Source organism: Gekko japonicus, unplaced genomic scaffold, assembly GCF_001447785.1.
Source record: "Gekko japonicus isolate JY-2015 unplaced genomic scaffold, Gekko_japonicus_V1.1 scaffold710, whole genome shotgun sequence".
Classification (NCBI taxonomy): Eukaryota; Metazoa; Chordata; class Lepidosauria; order Squamata; family Gekkonidae; genus Gekko; species Gekko japonicus.
This window is the reverse complement of record NW_015167559.1, coordinates 1-19,286: the sequence shown is the minus strand read 5'-3', so window position 1 is coordinate 19,286 and position 19,286 is coordinate 1. Positions and strand designations below refer to the sequence as shown.

General features: G+C 44.1%; 1 protein-coding gene across 1 annotated transcript in view; it reads right to left on the bottom strand.

The window, feature by feature from the left end:
• LOC107112577 (atypical kinase ADCK3, mitochondrial-like) overlaps positions 1-15,169 on the bottom strand; it is a gene marked incomplete at its 5' end in the record, with an annotated part of 21,003 nt that extends 5,834 nt beyond the window's left edge. The window contains 6 exons of the mRNA XM_015413742.1: positions 5,089-5,230; positions 5,486-5,579; positions 6,362-6,443; positions 10,645-10,785; positions 11,237-11,322; positions 15,001-15,169. Of these exons, the coding sequence (XP_015269228.1) occupies positions 5,089-5,230; positions 5,486-5,579; positions 6,362-6,443; positions 10,645-10,785; positions 11,237-11,322; positions 15,001-15,169 (714 nt within the window). The remainder of the gene's footprint in view (positions 1-5,088; positions 5,231-5,485; positions 5,580-6,361; positions 6,444-10,644; positions 10,786-11,236; positions 11,323-15,000) is intronic.
• Positions 15,170-19,286: the final 4,117 nt, after the last annotated feature.

Sequence of the window (19,286 nt, the reverse complement as noted above, 5' to 3'; positions counted from 1 at the left end):
AGGGGGGGGGGTGTTTCTGAGCTTCAAAATTTCCGGAAATTTTACATCTCTAGGGAGGAATATTAGAAGCCACTGTGGAGGCGGGGCTAGCAGGATCACTAAGGCCTTACTACTGGGGCAGGCTCCCTCATGGCTTTAAGCACCCTGCAACTGCTGCTACACCTGACAGACAACTGCCTGTTAGGGGTAGGAGGTGAGGGGAGTGTGTTGGAAGCCATCAGAGAGGCTGGGCCAGCAGCTTTACTGCATCTCACAGTTGGTTGTTGGCCATTCCTGATTTCCTCAACTGTCATGAGCTCTGTGCAGTCTCCTGTAACTGGTTTTTTTTACCTCAGAACACTGAGCTCTGCAGCTGACCAGTCAGAGAGTGGGGGGTGCAAGGAGGCAGCAGCCTTGCAGCCACATAGGAATCAATGGGGGAAGCTCATTTTACTCCTTTTGACCCCCTTAGGGGTCGAATTTCTAAAAATCCCTTCTTAGTGAGCATCTATGCCATGGTAGGAGCACTCTCCCCACATTTTGTGTTTCTAGGTCCAGTGGTTTCGCCTGGGCGTTGATTTTACAGTGAGGGGACTCTCTTTTATATACATAGATGGGGACCATTAACTATAATTGTCCCCATAGGTTATAATGGAATTCAGCAATCCTGAATATTTCCTGAATCCCAATACCATACTAATACTGGGATTCAGGAATATCAGAAAATACCAATATTTTCAGATACCTGAACCCGAAAAATACTGATTTTGTGTGTGTGTGCGTGTGTGTGTGCACACCTCTGTTCTAGACAGGACACTCTGCACTATTCCTCGGTGAGATGTCAACAAGTGTTAGCCATGTTTATGCCTCCAATGGGTTACGTTAAAATACCAGGTCAGCTCTATTTGCCAACCCAGCAGCGGCTAGGATAGCTTGTCCTCCTGTTAACTCTCTGGCCTTTACTATATTCAGCTCCAATGCCCTTTTGTCCATGCTTCCCGTCTTTTATGCCTCTTGTTTACTGAGAGGTACTTTTCCAGCAACATTTGGCAGCTAGAGCTGGCCCAGCTGTGTAACCTATATTTGGTTACTTATGCAATGAGAAAGTGATACATTCCCCTTTCTTGGGAGAAGACATCAGAAGGCGATCTCTTTGCCAAGCAGGTCACCTACACACAAGGTCACGTTCACTCACTCAAATGGCTTTCAGAAATGGAGGAACAACAAAGGGAGTACACTGGCTTGTAGCACAGAGAATCCCACTATTGTTCCTTCTGTGCAGGTTCAAGGAAGCCTGGGCTTGGCCAGTAGCTGGATAGGAAACTACCTGATCACCACATATTAACTACTTTGGGGCTATCTCTCTATAAATATAAAAACCAATTGGGGTGGCAACGTTCTATGCCCGGCAAAATCAGTTGGCTCCCTGATATGTCACTCAGAAGCTGTCCCTATCCACTAGCTGTGTTACCTGAGTTCTATCCCACCCACTGCAGCCTAGGCCACTCTTCTCTGATTGGGCCAGCATTTCAAGGTCATCTGCATATGGAAGCTGATTGGGCTTCACTGGGGATGTGTTCAAGGCTCCCTCTAAGCTGTGGAGTCCTGTGAGCAAAAAAATCTACTTTTGTGAGCTACTGGCATTAAAGTTGTGAGCAGGTGATTTGGCTCCTGCATAAATTAGTTTGCTCTGAAACCCTCCTTCCTGAGCTAAGACAAAAAACTGTGAGCCAGAGGCTAAAAAACTGTGAGCTACCTCACACTAACTCAGCTTAGAGGGAACACTGGATGTGTTGCATTCTGGCAGGGGACGCTGTGAGTGTAGAAAACGATTTATCGACAGAGTAGTGTTTTGGAAAATCTTTAGGAATTGTTTGGTGCATTTACGATGGGGCACCCACCCAGAGCCTCTGGCATTTTCTCACTCTGCTGGCATCAAAACCAATTTAAGGCAAAATAGAGATATGGAGACTTTTCCATCCTCCTTTGCATCAATTTGTCTTTGTTGGCAATGGCAACCCTAGGCCTGCAAGCACTCTCAGGGTGACTTCATGCCTCCAGACTGGCATGGCATCACTAGCCCTGGCTGCTTGCTCCTGTTCAGCATCCCTATGGAAGCTGCCTGCGTGATTTCGGACCAGCCACAGACTTTTTGCCTAACCTACCTTATAGGGTTGCTGTACAGATCACAAAACTGAAGAGAATGAAGTAAGCTGCTTTGCTCCCTGCTAATGAGAAAGACAGAATTTTGCCTAGGAAGAGGCTGCTGAGAGGGGAGGAGATAAAGCTGTCAACTTTAGGTATGGAAATTCCTGGAGATTTAAGGGGTGGAGCCCGGAGAGGGTGAGGTTTGAGGAGGAATGGGACCTCAGACAGGTACAGTGCCATAGACTCCACCCTCCAAACCAGCCATTTCCTCCTGGGGAACTATTGTTGTCAGTCTTGGCCCAACAGCCATCAAACCATTCACTTCAACCCCCTGCTGTGCAGCTGACTTTCCCCAAGGTTGCCAATCTTCAGGTGGGACCTGGAGATCTCCTGCTATTACAATTGTTCTCCAGACGACAGAGATCAGTTCCTCTGGAGAAAATGGCTGCTTTGGAGGGTAGACCCTATGACATTATACCTGCTGAGTCCTTCCTCTAAGTGCCTGTTAGTAGGCAACCAAGCTTGGTCCTGTCACCTATTTTGGCCTTTGGGAGAAAACTCCTAGAGGCCAATCCTGATAGGGTTGCCAACTCCAGATTGGAAATTCCTGGAGATTTGAGGGATGGAGCCTGAAGAGGGGGGAGGTTTCAGGAGGGATGGTACCTCAGATAGGTACAATGCCATAGACTCCACCCATCAAACCAGCCATTCCATCCTAGGGAATCATTGTTGCCAATCTCCAGGTAGGGGCTGGAGATCAATCAGAATTACAACTGCTCTCCAGGAGGGGGGAGGAGATGGAAAGCTGAAGTCAGGGGGCAGGTAACAGTAGGTTGACAACTGGCTGGGAGGGAGATAGGGTTGGCAACTCCAGGTTGGGAAATTCCTGGAGATTTGAGGGGTGGAGCCTGGAGATGGTGAGGTTTGAGGAAGGGTGGGATCTCAGACAGGCATAATGCCATAGACTCCACCAGCCAGTCCCTCATGGGGAACCATTGTTGCCAATCTCCATGTGAGGGCTGGAGACCAGTGTTCCCTCTAAGGTGAGTTAGGGTGAGCCAGCTCACAGTTTTTTAGCCTCCGGCTCACACATTTTTGCCTTAGTTCAGAAAGGAGGGCTCCGGAGCAAACTAATTTGTGCAGCAGCCAGATCGCTCGCTCACAACTTGAATGCCAACAGCTCACAAAGGAGAATTTTTGCTCACAAGACTCCACAGCTTAGAGGGAACATTGCTGGAGACCACTCAGAATTACAACTGCTCTGCAGGAGGCAGGGCAGAAGTCAGCTGAAGTCAGAGGGGCAGATCACAGTAGGTTGATGGTTAGCTGGGAAGGAGATGAGGTTGCCAACTCCAGGTTGGCAAATTCCTGGGGATTTGAGGGGTGGAGCCTGGAGAGGGTGGACTTTGCGAAGGGGTTGGACCTCAGACATGTTGAATGCCATAGACTCCACCCTCCAAATCAGCCATTTTGTCCTGGGTAACAATGTTGCCAATCTCCAGGTGAGGGCTGGAGACCACTCAAAATTACAACTGCTTTTCAGGTAACAGAGATCAGTTCCTCTGGAGAAAACAGTGGACTCTGTCATTATACCCTGCTGAGGTCGCCACAGCAAATTCACACTGTGTGCCCAAAGCCAGGGCACTCTTCCAGAGCCTCTTTCTAGATCTCGTTGTATTTATTTCCACAATGGGCCTTATTCCTAGTCTGAAATAAATGCAAAAAACAAGACTACATGAGCTAAGGAAAATGGCAGTCTGAAGCAGTCCATCTGCTTTTTATATAAAGGGGGCACCTGAAAGATTGAACCAACAGGTGGGCGGGGCACTTAACACCTATCAGCATATACCTCTCTCACAGCTGATTTTCCCTTAAGTGACAGTGTTCTCTATACAAGAGACTTGTCATGTGCAGTTTCCCCATTGCTTCCAATATTGCAGTGGCAACAGGACTTCCACGTGGTATGTGTCCTTGCATTGTCTCTGCTCTAGCCCCCTAGCAGTGATCATGCTCACTAGCCCGTGCTTACATGCTTCTGGGACTCTCTGGTTTTTTAAAAACTTGAATGTTGCTGTAACTGTTTTAATAATCTGTATCAGGTGCTTTGAATTCTCATGCTTCATTTAAAACAAAAGTAAGTTTCTAGTCCCTTTTACTGCACAGGCATAAGGGGAAAGTCACATCTCTACAACAAAAAAGGATAGAGATGTGTAAAAAATAAATATAGGAAACCAGAGACCTGGCACACAAACTGGACACTGTTATAAAAATTGACAATTAATAATTAAAACCAAAAAAATTCCCCTTCACCCAACCCAGGAATGGCCATTGTGGCACGGAAAAAGGCTGCAGTGTTGGTGGGGACCAGGAAATTCCTAACTTTCCACCCATATAGCAGCCACCCATCTTTCCTAAGGTTTTGAAGCAAAGCAGATTTGAGAAAGATCACAGAGAAACCAGCGAAAAACTGGATGGTGCACAAATGTACTACAGTGCTGTAGGGAATCAGAGAAAACCCCACTTGCCAACAGCATCAAATCTGAGACAGTAAGTCATGTCGAAAGGACTCTGGGATGGATAGAAGCACCTCTGCAGCAAATTCTCCCTTACAAATATTCCTTCAGTTGTACTAGCAGCATTACAAAGGAAACTGCAGTCCAAAGTTATATCTCTATGGGGGAAACATAATCATGCCTAAAAGCCTTCTCAGAGTTTCTGAATCATAGCTGTACACAGATGCAAAGCCCAGTGTGAATTCACAGATGACCACTCAAAGAACAGGCATAGGTAAGCAGCTGCTTTTTCCAGTCTCCTGGTTCCTTGTAAGGTTTAGCTTAGTCCCAAGCTGCTTACCTATACCTGTAAGTCCTCTGACAAAATGGTACAAGACAGACAGCAGTGTTCTCCTGCTCTGTGAACATCTTTTCATCTCCACCTACAAGGTGAAACGGGAGACAGTACCTCATTCCGGATCTCCTGGCTTAATCCTTCTGCTTGATCCAGTGGAAACCCAGACACCAGTTCAGTTGTCAGGACATGCGGACTGCACAGTTCATCCACCACAGTAGGGACATAGAAGAATGGGTGGTCCTTAAGCAGCTCCCTGGGTGACAGTAAACAGAGTTAAGAGCCTCTATGTGGTCAGGGATTTCTGCAAAGGAGGAACGGTCCTCACTGGTCCTCTTTATTATGCTCAAAAATAATAAATAATAATAATTATATGCCATCACGTTGTGACCAACTCATGGCTTGCCCAAATAACCACACACATCCAAGCATGCGCTTCCCCAGAGCCTCATCAACCATTACATGTTAAAATGAAGGCAGCATAGAAGAAGATGGTACAGGGTAAACATACTTGAATTTCTTCGCACAGGCAGCTTCTCTCTTGTAGTCACATTCCAGAGCCAATTCTCTGCTCAGAACTTCAATCAAATGTTCAGGGAAGAGACCTAGAGGCAAAATTGAAAAAGGAAGAACCCAGTGAAATGTTAACAGAGAGTCTGTTTGAGAAAGAAGGTGAGGACTTGCTGGAAAAATTAAGCTCAGCTGAGATCCAATACACATGTCCCTACTTTAACCTGCAGCAGCTGCAGATCTCTGCCCGAAAGCCAAGAGGCAGAAGCTGGGGTTCTTTGGAAATCCATGCGCCCTCAACTTCAGCAACAATCCCTGCCCAGAATCAAAACCACTAACAATGCACTGATGACCATCCAGCAATGGTAGCACAATTGCAGAACTCCCTCACTACTGTGTGCAAGAAGAATAGGTTTTTATGCCCGGCTTTTTCCTCTACCCTAAGGAGTCTCAAAGCAGCTTACAATCGCCTTCCCTTCCTCCTTATGAAGTAGGTGGGGCTGAGAGAGTTCTGAGAAAACTGTGACCGGCCCAAGGTCACCAAGCAGGCTTCCTGTGGAAGAGAGCAGAATCAAACCCAGTTTGCCAGATTGGACTCTGCCACTCCTAACCACCACACTATGCTAGCTCTTCCTGGAATGAAGACACCGATTTGGGGGCAATTCTGTTCTCTCACCAGTCAGATCTTCCCCCACAGTGAAGAGTATGGAGCAACTTCACTGTAGACAGGAAATAATTAGCTCTGGACCTAATGTGCATGGCAGGCACACATACACACAAAAATCACACACCCAACTAAGACTCCAAAACGGCCAATGTTGCTGCTTTCCTCCCACGGCCATCCCCCTTCTCCTCTTACAGTTTCTAACTACTTTACCTTCTGGGAGAACGTTGCTCATACTAAGGACAGTCATCAGATTACTGACATCACTGTGGATGCTTTGGGCCACACCAGGATACTGCAGGAATGAAAAGTCACAGTCAGGCAGCAAATCATCTGAACCCAATATCTAAACACAGCCCTGCCCACTTAAAGGGTCTGCCTCCTTAAGTCCCCAATTTCTCAATACTAATTTTTTTTAAGTGTTTCTATGCTGCCTTTTTATGCAATTCAGGGTCCCCAAAGCAGTGAACATTAAAACAAAATATTAAAACATTACAGATTTTAGAAAGCATTTAAAATACAGAAATATAAAATCTTTAAAAGAAACATAATATAAACATATCAAAAGACACAAGACAGGGAGGAGAGACTAATATGAGCTAGTGAGGGAATGTCAGGCAGAACAAAGGAAATCTTCACCCACTGACAGAACACAACAGTGGAGACAGGTGAGTCTCCCTGGGAAGCAAGTTCCAGAGTTTCAGCACCATGACTGAGAAGTAGGGATGTGCATTCGGTTCATCCAAACCGAATGCACCCCCGAAAATGGCCCATTCAGACCCCTTTCGGGCTGCTGCAGGCCGATTCAGAATTTCGGCAGCAATTCGGCCCCATTATATTCTATGGGGCATTGAAGTCAATGGCGAAAGCGTAGGGTATATTCTGGGGGCTGGAGGGGAGGCGGTTTGAGCGAGAGGCTCCAAACACGCAGGGTAGCTGCTGGAGCCTCTCCCCAGATACCAACCAAGTTTCAAGAACATTGGACCAGGGGGTCCAATTCTACGGACCCCTAAACAGGCTGCCCTATCCCCTCCATTGGGCATAGGGGCAACCTGAGGGCCCGTAGAATTGGACCCCCTGGTCTAATGTTCTTGAAACTTGGTTGGTATCTTGAGGAGAGGCTCCAGCAGCTAACCTGCGAGTTTGGAGCCTCTCCCTCAAATCCCCTCCCCTCCAGCCCCCGGAATATACCCTATGTTTTCGCCATTGACTTCAATGCCCCATAGGATATAATGGGGCTGAAACTGACATTCGGCTGGTGGAAAGACACCTGAATCTGCTCCTACTGCCGAAATGCCGGCCGAAATTGATTCTGCCCGATTCGGCCGAATCCGAATCGGGCCAAATGTTATTTTTATTTTTTTGCACACCCCTTTCTCAGGGCACCACCCATCTAGCCTCAGATGGCAGGGCATCCAAAGCAGGACCTCTGAATAACCACAGTGGTTGGGTAGGTTCATATGAGAGTACGCAGCCTTTCAGGTATACTGGCCCCAAACCATACAGGGCATTAAAGGTCAATACCAGCATCTTGGACTGGGCCTGGAAGCCAGTATAGATGGGACAAGACTGGAATGATATGGTCCCTATGATCATTCTAGTCAAAGTTCTGGCCACAGCATTCTGTACCAACTGTAGTTTCCAGACAGTATTCAAGGGCAGCCCCTCATAGAGCATGCTTCAGTACTCTAATCCAGATATTACCAGGGCAAACACCAGTGGCAAGACCGTTCCTGCCCAGGAACAGCTGCAGCCTGATGACCAGCCAAAGCATTCTACCTGTCCATCTCACGGCACAAGTCATCCACCAGGGCATACAAGGCCATTCCAGACCCATAATCAGGGGCCTGAAACCAGACTGAATGGATCAAAGCAGTTTGCTTCATTCAAGATTCTCTGAACTTGTCCAGCCCCCACTCGTTTAATCACCTTGTTCAAGAATAGTACATTTGAGACTGGGCAGTAGTTATTCTACTCTCCTAGGTCCAGAATAGGTTTTTTAGGAGTGGATGCATCACTGCCCACTTCAAGGCATGAGCAACCACCTCCTCTCACAGGGAGGCATTTACTCTTCCAGGCCCAGTCTGCCAGCCCCCCCCCCCAGCAGATTTAAGCAGCCAGGAGGGGCAAGGATCATACAATCAAGTGGTAAGCCTAAATTTCCAATAATCCTGTCCACATCCTCAAAATTAACAAGCTGACAGGTGTCCCACACAACTGAACAAGACAGCACCCTCAGACCATCCAGTCACTGTTACTGTAGAGTTCAAGTCAGAATGGATACAAGCAATTTTATCTGCAAAGTGTTGAGCAAAGTGATCTCAGCAAGCTGCAAGGTAGTCCATTTTCTTCCATAGACCAGAACCCAATGGGCCTCTGATGTCACATGAACACATGAAGCTGCCTTAGACCTGAGAGAAGGTGCCTAGGAGTGACAATTAAACAGGTCATTTTTTCATTCCAAAGGTGAACCAGGGCTTCAATAGGAACACCCACCATACCATACCAATAGGGAAACAACCCAATGCCATCTGAAAACCAGTTGGATCCATTAGGCTAAGAAGTGGATCATCTTAACTGAGCCCCCAACCTGCAGACTCTTGGTATCCCTGTAGGTCTAAGTATCAAAACAAAGTGCCATTTTGAAGCATGTGACAAACTAATGAATAAACAAAAACTAACAGTGCCCACAACCACTACAGAATGGTTCATACACCAAAAAAAGAAGAAGAAAGACATTCAAAACAGATAAGGCTCTATTCTAAGCCGTTTTCCAAAATGTCTTTTTATTTTCTGTGGGATACACAGAATCACCTTGGGTAGTCTTCTAATCACTTGAGTGGAGAAGAGAGACAAACAACAAACTCATTTTCCAAGCTCACTGAGATTATCCAAAGTACAGGATGTGCATCTCAGAAACTCCAAGCTGATACATTTGAAACACAACCTGAGAAATCAACAACTCAGGTCACCTCCCCCTCCTGGGGCAGGGGGGGGAAGACAGCTTTCACAGATTAACACCTGTGCTCTGGATAGCAGACTGGCATGAACAGCTGCAACAATAGTAACTTTCCAGCACTTTTAATGTGGCCTGGATTTGCAACAGGAACCCCCCAAGCAACCTAGTCAAGGTCCCAACCTTTCAGGCCTTTCCTCCAAGGGGCTCACGTCTTACATGGTTCTCCCACCTACATTTTATCCTGTGCTAAGTCCGGCTGAAAGAGTGCGACTGGCCCAATGACATCCAGTGAGTTTCACAGCAGAATCCAAGTCTCCCAGACATCAGCTGGACACACTAACTACTACATCACACTGGCTCCCTTCATATAGTACTTCCAAAATTATCTACTCTGCAAGAAATTCAAAGATGATGAATACTAACAACTCAGTGAACCACCAAGAATTATGGCTAATAGCAGCACCATTATTTCCAGATGGGGGACTTCCTCCCACAAATTATTCCTGGTGGTGGAAAGGGCTGTCAAGTCGCAGCAAACTTATGGCCTTATGGCAACTCCATAGGGTTTTCAAGGCAAGAGATGAACAGAAGTGGTTTGCCACTGCCTGCCTGCACATTGCAACCCTGGACTATATCTGGTGGTCTCCCAAATACTAAGCAAGCCCAATCCTGCTTAGCTTCCAAGATCTGACTATCCTGAACCACCCAGATCAAGGCACGAATTATTCCTAAAACCGCATAAACATTAACACGTGTGGGATGAATGGTTCTCCGTAAAACGGAGTATTCTTTTCTAGGCTAACAGAAGAGACAGGGGCCTCCACGTTCTGGGCTGCTATTAAAATATATAAGCAGGAATCTGTGAGGACCTCATGGGGGGAGAGGGAATCCCACTCACCCCTCTGGCCCCACTTTTCCTTCTGCTGCCCCACACAGCCTTCTCATCCCTTCCCCACAAAGCATGTCTCGCTTCATATACATGCTACTCTGCCACAGTTTAGGAGGTCAACTGTTGTGTTGTTTCAAGCATGTGTACTTGTGCACATCCAAACTTTTCAAACAAAATTAATAACTTAACTAAAAAGGATTGGCCTTAGTGGGATCCTGCCAGTTAAACTGAAGGGGGGGTGAGGAATCACACATACAGTCAAAGCATTTCAATCTAAATGACCGCACAGATGATGAAACCTCCTATTAACACAACAACTGTTTTATGTTAATACAGCAGTAAAAATAAGTTAATCTTTCAGGACTGATATTTTATTCTCCAAAACCTTGTGTATCAGAAAAATGTACAAGTTAAATATCTGGGGGTTTCCTGTAACACCGGGGTCATTACAGACCCCATATATCATTTCTTCTTAGTTCTCAGTTTCTCCTATTAACGAGGGATCCTCAGTACAATTCCATTTTGCTTACATTAAATTCAAATAATTGATGCACTTCCTTTTTAAACTGAGAGGGGTACTTCCTTTTTAAACTGAGATTTAAGAAGGGTGCCATAAATTGCCAAGTGCACAGCAACCAGTATGCCCACCTGGATTTTCATGGCAACTTCTGTGCCATTCTTCAAGCGAGCCAGGTGAACCTGTCCAATTGAGGCTGCAGCAAAGGGTCGCTCCTCAAAGAACTCTAGCTTATCACGCCAGTTAGGGCCAAGGTCATTGTTCAAAGTTTTCTATAAGAAGAACATATCATTTTACTTTCCCAGGTAGGAAACTGCCACATTCTACTACACACCTAGTAGAACAGAGATTCACTTCAGCATAGCTATAATATATGCATTGTTTTTCTTCTTTAAAATGCCAGAAGGTATGGGTAGCCAGAAATAAATGCAACTGGCTACTGACTTGCATACAATGGCAAGATACTTGAAGCATACAGCCAGACTTCATAGACATAGTGATATGCAGGGTATACAGAGCATCCTAACAAAGGATCATGGAGCAGGCTAGAGGGATGGGGTTTGGGTCTATTAGCTGGACCCCAAAACAGCAGAAAGCTTGTGTAAGGAACCACTATGCAGCATTTTCCATTTTTCCATTTCTCCATTGATCCACTTCCCTCAAGTCTGGCCATTTGAAAGGCCCATCCCCCTTCCAACCATAGCTAAACCAAAATCTGCTCACCATCATTTGCTTCAAAGGCATGAAGTCTGCACTCTGGCGGACACGCTCAAAAATCTTCTGCAGGTGAGGGTTGATGAAGGCATCATCTTCCAGGAAGAAAGAACGAGACCAGAGAGGTAGTCAGAAGAAGAGAGTCTTTAACACACAGCTAAGAGCTTATCCATCACCTCCAAGAATGTCTTGCCTCCGGCCTCAGTAGTACTTGTCAGCTTCAAGAGCCATATCAACCTACTTAATTTTGCCAACCCTGCCCTAAACAACTTTTCTTTTTTGGCCCGCAATACTTAGGGCCCAGCATATTCCAATAAGAATGGGCAAGTCAGATTCTTTTTACAAAACTAAAGCAACCGAATATAATGGCTTGGATAGAATTTATACATTAATTTGAGTAATGTATCTGGATTTTTAGTAATGAGTATTCTAAGACATCCCTGGCACTGGTCATAGCATATCATAGCAGCTTAGAAGAATCAAAGAACTTTGTTGAAGCTGAGACACCCGGAATGCTGAGTTCTGCTACCAAATGCAGTTATTCCTGCAGGCGCACAGCATGACAGCGGGACATATGGAGTCCAAATGATGTTCCTTACTCTGTGCATTATTCACCCCTGCTTCCAGAAGCAAAGGAACAAGTTTGGGATTCCCAAAGATGGAAAAGGTTGCAAAGATATTATGGAATCTTCAAGAAAAGTTCTATGAATGAAGGCTGAAGCAGCTGTGTACATTTAGTCAAGATTAAAGAAGATTAAATGAAGATAGGCAGAGAAGAGCGCTACGCTGAAAGTTTGACTTCTCAGGGAGGGAAATGAGAAGACTCCTTCTCCAAAAGTGACTGTTCCTAAGAGAAACAGAAGCAATCATTTTATAGTTCTCATCTAAGCCCTGTAAGGAAGCTTCTTCCAAGGCTGCTTGTGTCTCTATCCTTGGAGGTTTTCAACAAAAGGCTGTACTTTAGGTTTTTGATATCCTGCATCACAGCAGGTGCCTAGATTATGTGGGATATGGGGGGGGGGTTTTTTGCCAACCAAAGAATCCAGTGACATGATTTACATGTAGTGACAAGTCACAGGGAACAAGTCATAAGGAACAGGCTCTGGAAATTCATTGGGCTTTGAGTATTCCTTCCTCAATCCTCCTACCTTCACATATGGTTCACAAAGAAATCATTTCTGCTTTCACAGAAATGATTGATTCTGCTTTCACAGAAATGATTGATTCTGTATCAGAATCAAAACTAAAGTTTAATTCTTCCCACTGAGCTAGGATTCCAAATGATGGACTAATTCTAGTTTTGAGAGAAGATAACAACCTGGCCATCACAAGTTATGGCTTGCTGTAAATGCAGAATTAATTCCCAAGCAGTGCATATAGGGAAAGGGGAGCCCGATGACTTCTTTGTTATTGTAATGACAGCCCCCCATTTATCATTATGTTTGAATTGTACTTTTGATCCCAGAACGTTACAGGGGAACTAGCCAGTCATCTGCTTGTATTGCTGTCCTATGAATGATCTTCTTTAGCTGCCCCCCAAAATATCTCCACACAGCTGAATTCAGCAGATCACCATCAGATAGAAAAACAGCACTTCCAGAAAGCACTGTTTACTCTTGGAGCCCAAAAAATTTCCACCCCAAGCAACAGCAGCTATTGAAATCCACCCTTACAGTAATTAAGGGACAGCTGTTGTAGTCTATCCCCTAATGGGCTCCTTCCCCACAGCTGGCTAAGTTGGGCAAGATACCACAACCAGTTAGCAAGTTTCAGAGAGTGAAGCAACTGGAAGCAGGTGGCAGCTTGCAAGCTGTATCAACGTCTGATTAACAGACCAAGGTACTCAGGAGTCTTCCTGGACTGCTACAGAAATACAAAAAAGTATTCTCCTCCATGGGGACAGCAATATTTAAAGGAATAACAGAATTAATTCCTCCCCACCAGCTTCGTTAGAATTGCTTGAGCTCTAGGTCGTGTTTATTTCTCCAAAGCCTCCAGCAGTCCTGGCAATGTTGTGCTATTACTGGCAAGAAATATGGTTACACACAAACACTCAAGAATAAGAAGAAGAAGAAGAGATTGGATTTATACCCTGCCCTTCACTACCCAAAGGTGTCTCAGAGCGGCTTACAAACTCCTTTCCCTTCCCCTCCCCACAAAAGACACCCTGTGAGGTAGGTGGGGCTGAGAGAGCTCTTGACAGAAACTGCTCTTTTTCAAGAACAGCTCTGACAGAACTATGGCTTGCCCAAGGTCATCCAGTCAGGTGCAAGTGGAGGAGTAGGGAATCAAACCCGGTTTTCCCAGATTAGAGTCCGCACACTTAACCACTACACCAAACTGCCAGAGACACTGGTATCTCTGTTCTTGTGGAACAGTTACTCCTGATCTTACACCTATGTTATTTAAGCCACTTCTGGATCATCTATGCACACAGCTCTGTCGGTGTCAAGAAGATTCTATTTTCCTTTTATGCCATGATGTGCACTTTGACAACTGAATGTGACAGACAATTGGACTGAGTTGGCAAAACTATGCAAAATCGCCACAGAGGAGATAAGACAAACTGAGATAACTCCTAGCCTAAATAAAGCACTGCAAAAGGAAGAAATTAACCAGTCAAAGGGATGTAAGGGATGCATGATTCAGAATGTGCAGTCACGATTTAGTCACATTAGAAGTTATACAGGTAGAACTACAGGCTCTAGCTGATTATCATTAATCAACAATCATTTCCATTGCAAATTAACACCTTGTCCCTAATTAATCAGAGGGGCTGACAAGATTCTAAACCAAGACTTTTACAGGATCTGGAAGCATTTAGACCTTTAAGATCTACCCTTCCCTCTCTACATCAGTTCTGAAGACAAAGCAACCTCAGAATTCTTCTTAGTTGTGTCTTCAAGGGACTATAGCTTTCTTTCAAATTGCAAGCACCTGAATTGATCAATATCAACAAAAATCAGTTACAATGCATCTCTCATATCCAGATCTTCTACGTTACTAAGAGGCATTGCATTTTTGTGCGTTTTCTGTATTTTTCATGTGTGTGTGTGTGTGTCTGTGTCTGTGTGTGTACGCGTGCATCTGAGTGTGTGTGCACCTGGAAGTCATGGCGACCTCTGATGACTGACCCCTACCGGGGGCCTGGAGGATATTCAGAGAGGTGGCTGAATAAAGCCTGACCCCACCTCCCACTTCTGGTATTCCAAGGAGGTCTCCCATCCAAGTACTTGTCAGAGTCGACCCTGCTTAGCTTCCGAGATCTGACAAGATGATCGGGCTTGGCTGGTCTAGCTAGGTCTGGGCGAGGAACTGCATTGGGGGGGGGGGGATTTTTTGCCATGTCACTACAATACTACACCATATCCCCAGTATCAGTGAAAATAAACCATCTTTCTAGAAAAAAGTTGTTACTACAAAGTTAGTAACTAGTTAGTACAAAGTTAGTAACAAAGTTAGTACAAAGGTAACTATACTTTCTCTTAGGCATTCAGAATGATAAGGTAGCTTTCTCAAGGTTTTACAATATGTAAATACATTTAGCTGATTAAAGGACAGGTAACTTGGAAACTAGTTAGCACTAGATACAGCCCTTTAGAAACAAGATGTACTTCAGACCTATCCACAGGTGGATCTTGGTGGGTGTGTCTTACTGCAGGTGCTGCTGCTGCTTCCTAGCTCTTCCATGCCTTCAAGTATGTACATTATGAGACGACAAATGACAAAAAGAACAAAAGAACAAAATAATCAGAGAAGCTCTCTGCACTTACCTTGAATGCTCAGCATTTGGCCCAACTTCAGGGCAGCTCCCCGAACCTTGCAAAGGGTCCTCACAATTCTTTCTGCATTGGCCTCTGACAGAAAGGGGCTGGAATCCATAGCAGCCTTCTTCCCTGAGGGAGGGCAGGCAGGCAGAAGGTTAATGACATCCATTAAAACCTATCAATCAAGTTACATTTTTAGTCCAGAGAATTTGCTTTGAAAGAGCTATTTCATGTAGCACAATAAGACATCACTGCAGGAGGGATGGTTTCTTTGAGAAGGCAACAAGTTAAATAAAGTTAGAAATACACAGTGGATTTACCTGTTTTTTCTAAAATCCCCTTTCAAATGCTGTACGTTGCTTTGAGCACTCCTGGTAAGAGCAAAAGGACACAGCTCTACCAGTAAAATACATTTATAATAGCTTGTCTTCAATACCGTTGACATTTCCATAGCTATCTAGCCAAACTAGAATTTTAGAAATTACAATTAACTGGGTATTAAAATAAATATTGCCCCAAACATGAACCCTAATTACTATTTCCACTGGGGTCTGATTAAAGGGTCCCTGGGCTTATCTAATTGCGGGGAGGGGAGGGGAATAAACCGCTGGGAAAGGAGGATTAGAGGAGATAGGAATACAAAAGTGCTAGCAGACTGAAGAAATGAACAGAAAACAAAACTATTTACTTATTTTATAATATTTATGACACCTTTCAGTACAGTGTATCTCAAGATGACTTACACCATTTCAAATGTTAAAAACAGCTAGCAGATAAAAGATTCAAGGAGGAATCCTAAGTAGGTCTTTGTTCGAATGAGTTTACTCCAAAAAAGAGGTGTTCTTAGGACTGTGCTAAAAATGTCACAAGCAGAGATGAAAAGAAACCCAAGCGCCAACTTTCCTAGGCTCCGAAGGATATGCTCAAACCAGCCTTTTTAAAAATATGATCAGCCAATACCAGGAGTGTTCCATTTGTTTGTTCAGCATCTTTCATTCTAAGTCTCATATGGCATTACAGAGACACAGGCTTGGATCCTATGCTATATGAACACTGAAGGGAACCTTCTAACTTCTCCCCACCCATGGTAGCATATCATGGTCCCCTCCTGAGAATCAGTGGCCCCCAGGAACAGTGTGAGCGGTGAAACAAGTGTCTGCAGTGGGAATTTGTTATTTATAGTCTGCCTTTCTCACTAAGACTCAGAGCAGATTATATAATGTACCATCAACAGGATGAAGAGACATCTAATAAACAGTGTAATAGGACTAGGATTGCAGAAACCTGAAATAAGGTATATTAAACATGCGTGCCTGAATATCAAACTTCCCCCCAGTTCCCTGTATTCATCACTTCCATCTGCTGTTTCTGCTCACACACGACCTCTTAGCACATAGCACACTGAAACAAGTTAATGATTAGGGCAGTCCACAAATTTTTCCCTGGGTAACAGAACAAGATTTGCAGTGTGGCAATAGGCGATAAGAGGAGCACATCCTTTTCTCAGCCAACACCCACCAAGTTGGAAAAGCTATACATTAACATCAGATTCATAAAGGACCTTTCCTTTTTCCCCCCCCTTTACACCTAATTTGTTGCCGATTTCACTGGGGAACCGTTTAACCCTTAATCATCCCTAGTATTTCGAGAGGGTCAACTGTATTAACCTGATGCAGAAAAACCAAGTAGGAATCTAGTGGCATCTTCAAAACCAACAAAATTTTATTCCAGCATAAAATTTTGTTGACCAGTCCACTTCAGGTGCAGTATTGGAGGTCATCTCCAGAGGCAGATGGTTATATACAAGGCATGAAAAATCAAAAGGCAAGATCAAGGGAAGAAGCGATGTTTTTTTTTTTTTTTTTTTGCACTATGGAGATTATGGGAGTTAGGAAAGACTAGGAAAATTGCACATGATAAATGCCCCCACAACCAACCTGTACCACTTCAAACAAATTAACAGTCCACCCACCCTGGCTGTATTTAGTAACAAATGTATACCACCCAGCACAAATTCATTATTTTACCACTCTAAACTAATCAGATTGTGTGCTATTAACAGTCCAGTTTATGACAACTGAGTCAAAAGTCCACGGAATCTTGGAATACATCACACACACCCCTTTCTCACCCTTCTCTCCAAGTAGAAAATGCACTCATTTCTAAACAGGGAGAGGGATGTTTGCAAACTTCAGTTCCTTGGCAACCAGTTCAAAGCTAAGGGAGGGCAAAGTCTATGAACTGAACCCCTTCAGATACATGTGTGGAGCATCTCTTGTCTAAAGGCTTGCACCAAGCCAGTGCATCAAGAAGAGGAGACTAGAAGCCTTTTGACTTGAGATGCCAGTCTGGATACTTTTAACACAGGGCACATTTACATATGCAGTTTTCCTTGTGCAGTCTCATGGTATAAATCTCACGAAAAATCTTTAAAAAAAAAAAATTCAAGTATAAAACAAAGCCACAAATACCCTCCAAAACTGCACGTTATCTTACAAAAGGATCACATCTATTTGTTTCTTTAAACTAAAACAGAACAGGGTATGCCACAGATACCACTGCAGTAAAACTTGCTAAAACTGACCCTGAATTTCTGGTCTCCTCCTCTGACAGAAGAGGGAGTTGGAGACTGGGTTTCATTTCGCATGCCTGTAAACATTGTCCTGACACCCACTTTGGACCCTGCATGTTCTAATTATTACTCTACCATCAGAAGTACTAAAACAGTTCTGAAGGTCAGTTGTGACCCGGCATCTATTTTTACTTTGCTTGCTTGACAGTGAACCTTATCCACAATACATAATGGAAATAGGTTTTATATGATTGTAACTCACGTATTCTGAGCTTTAAAAGTTTCAAGTTAATACTTTAACAATGAATGTAACTTATGTAAGCCGCCCCGAGCTGAATACTGGATGGGACGGGATATAAATCCCAAAAATAAATAAATAAATAAATAAAATATGGAATCTTCAGCTGCAATGCCTTCATATAGGAGAGCAACACTGGACAGCACCAATTCAAACATATTATAGGTTCGTGTACTTTGGTTCAGTGGCCCTCCCCAAGACAAGAAAATAACAGTGTAATCCTAAGCATAGTTACAACCCTTCTAAGAGCACCGACTTCAATGGACTATAGCTCTGCTTTGGATTGCACTGTAAGTGTCCAAGCCTTCCCAAGTGCACATCGGTGTCTGGTGAGTAACCAAAGGCAAAAAAGGACAGGACAGCTATGTGGGATCATAATACACTTTGTTATCTTAGTGCACAAGTTTTATTCTAAAAACCTGAGTACAGTAGACTGCAGGTCCTCCAAGACGGATAATGAGCATTCTGATTAGGTTGCACTCCCAGTTCCAGCGAATGGAGCGAGGGGGGAGTGGGGAGTGGAGTGTTGTAAGGATAAAAACATGCAAAAAGACTATGATCACTTAGTCTAAAACCTTCACACAGATCACAGTTAGCATCCCAGATGCTTCTGCTCCAAGTTTCAAGCACAGACTCTTCCCACAAAAAGCAAAGCAAACAAATATGTTGTCCTTTTTTTCACCTAACAAACACAACACAAATTGGCATTCTGCCTCTGAAAAGGATGTCACGGTGTTTTACCTCTAAAAGAACAGTTAGGTACTTCTGGGAGAAATCAGTCCCCCACTCCATGATTTTAAACAGATGTTATTAACCGGGGGGAAATGAACAAAAAATTGTTGCTCTCGTTAATAGTACACCAGAGAGAGACGGGACCAACCCGCAGTACACCCAAAAAGTCCATTTGCAGACTCTTTGGATTTAATGATAGGACATGCAACTGGAGAACCCAATGGGGGAGAAAAAGGAGCCAACAGAAAATATTTTACTTCCTCAGCACAACAAACCCAACCTGGAATCACAGAAGGAAACAGGTAGTACCACTAGACTTTAAGCTGAATTAATTTAATGATAGTCTCATGTACAGGCAGCTGCTGTACAATGGAACATTTACTTTAGGAGAATACAGGATATTAGGAACTTTCCTCAACAATGTACCAGATGTATAATCACAGTAGAATACATTCAGTGAACAGAAAACAGCTGGGTCTGTCCAGGTGGATCTTGTAGCCCAGTCCAATTCCCCACTCCAAGAAACCCACTTGAAACATCCCTAGTGCTTGCCTAAACTTTTCATAAGATAATCATGTAAGGACATACAAACAGCTATGTTTATGTTAAGGAAATTCTTCCTCGTGCAAAGCTTACTTTTTATAACTGAAAACCATTTATTTTTATTTCCCCTTCATTGATAAAGATGAG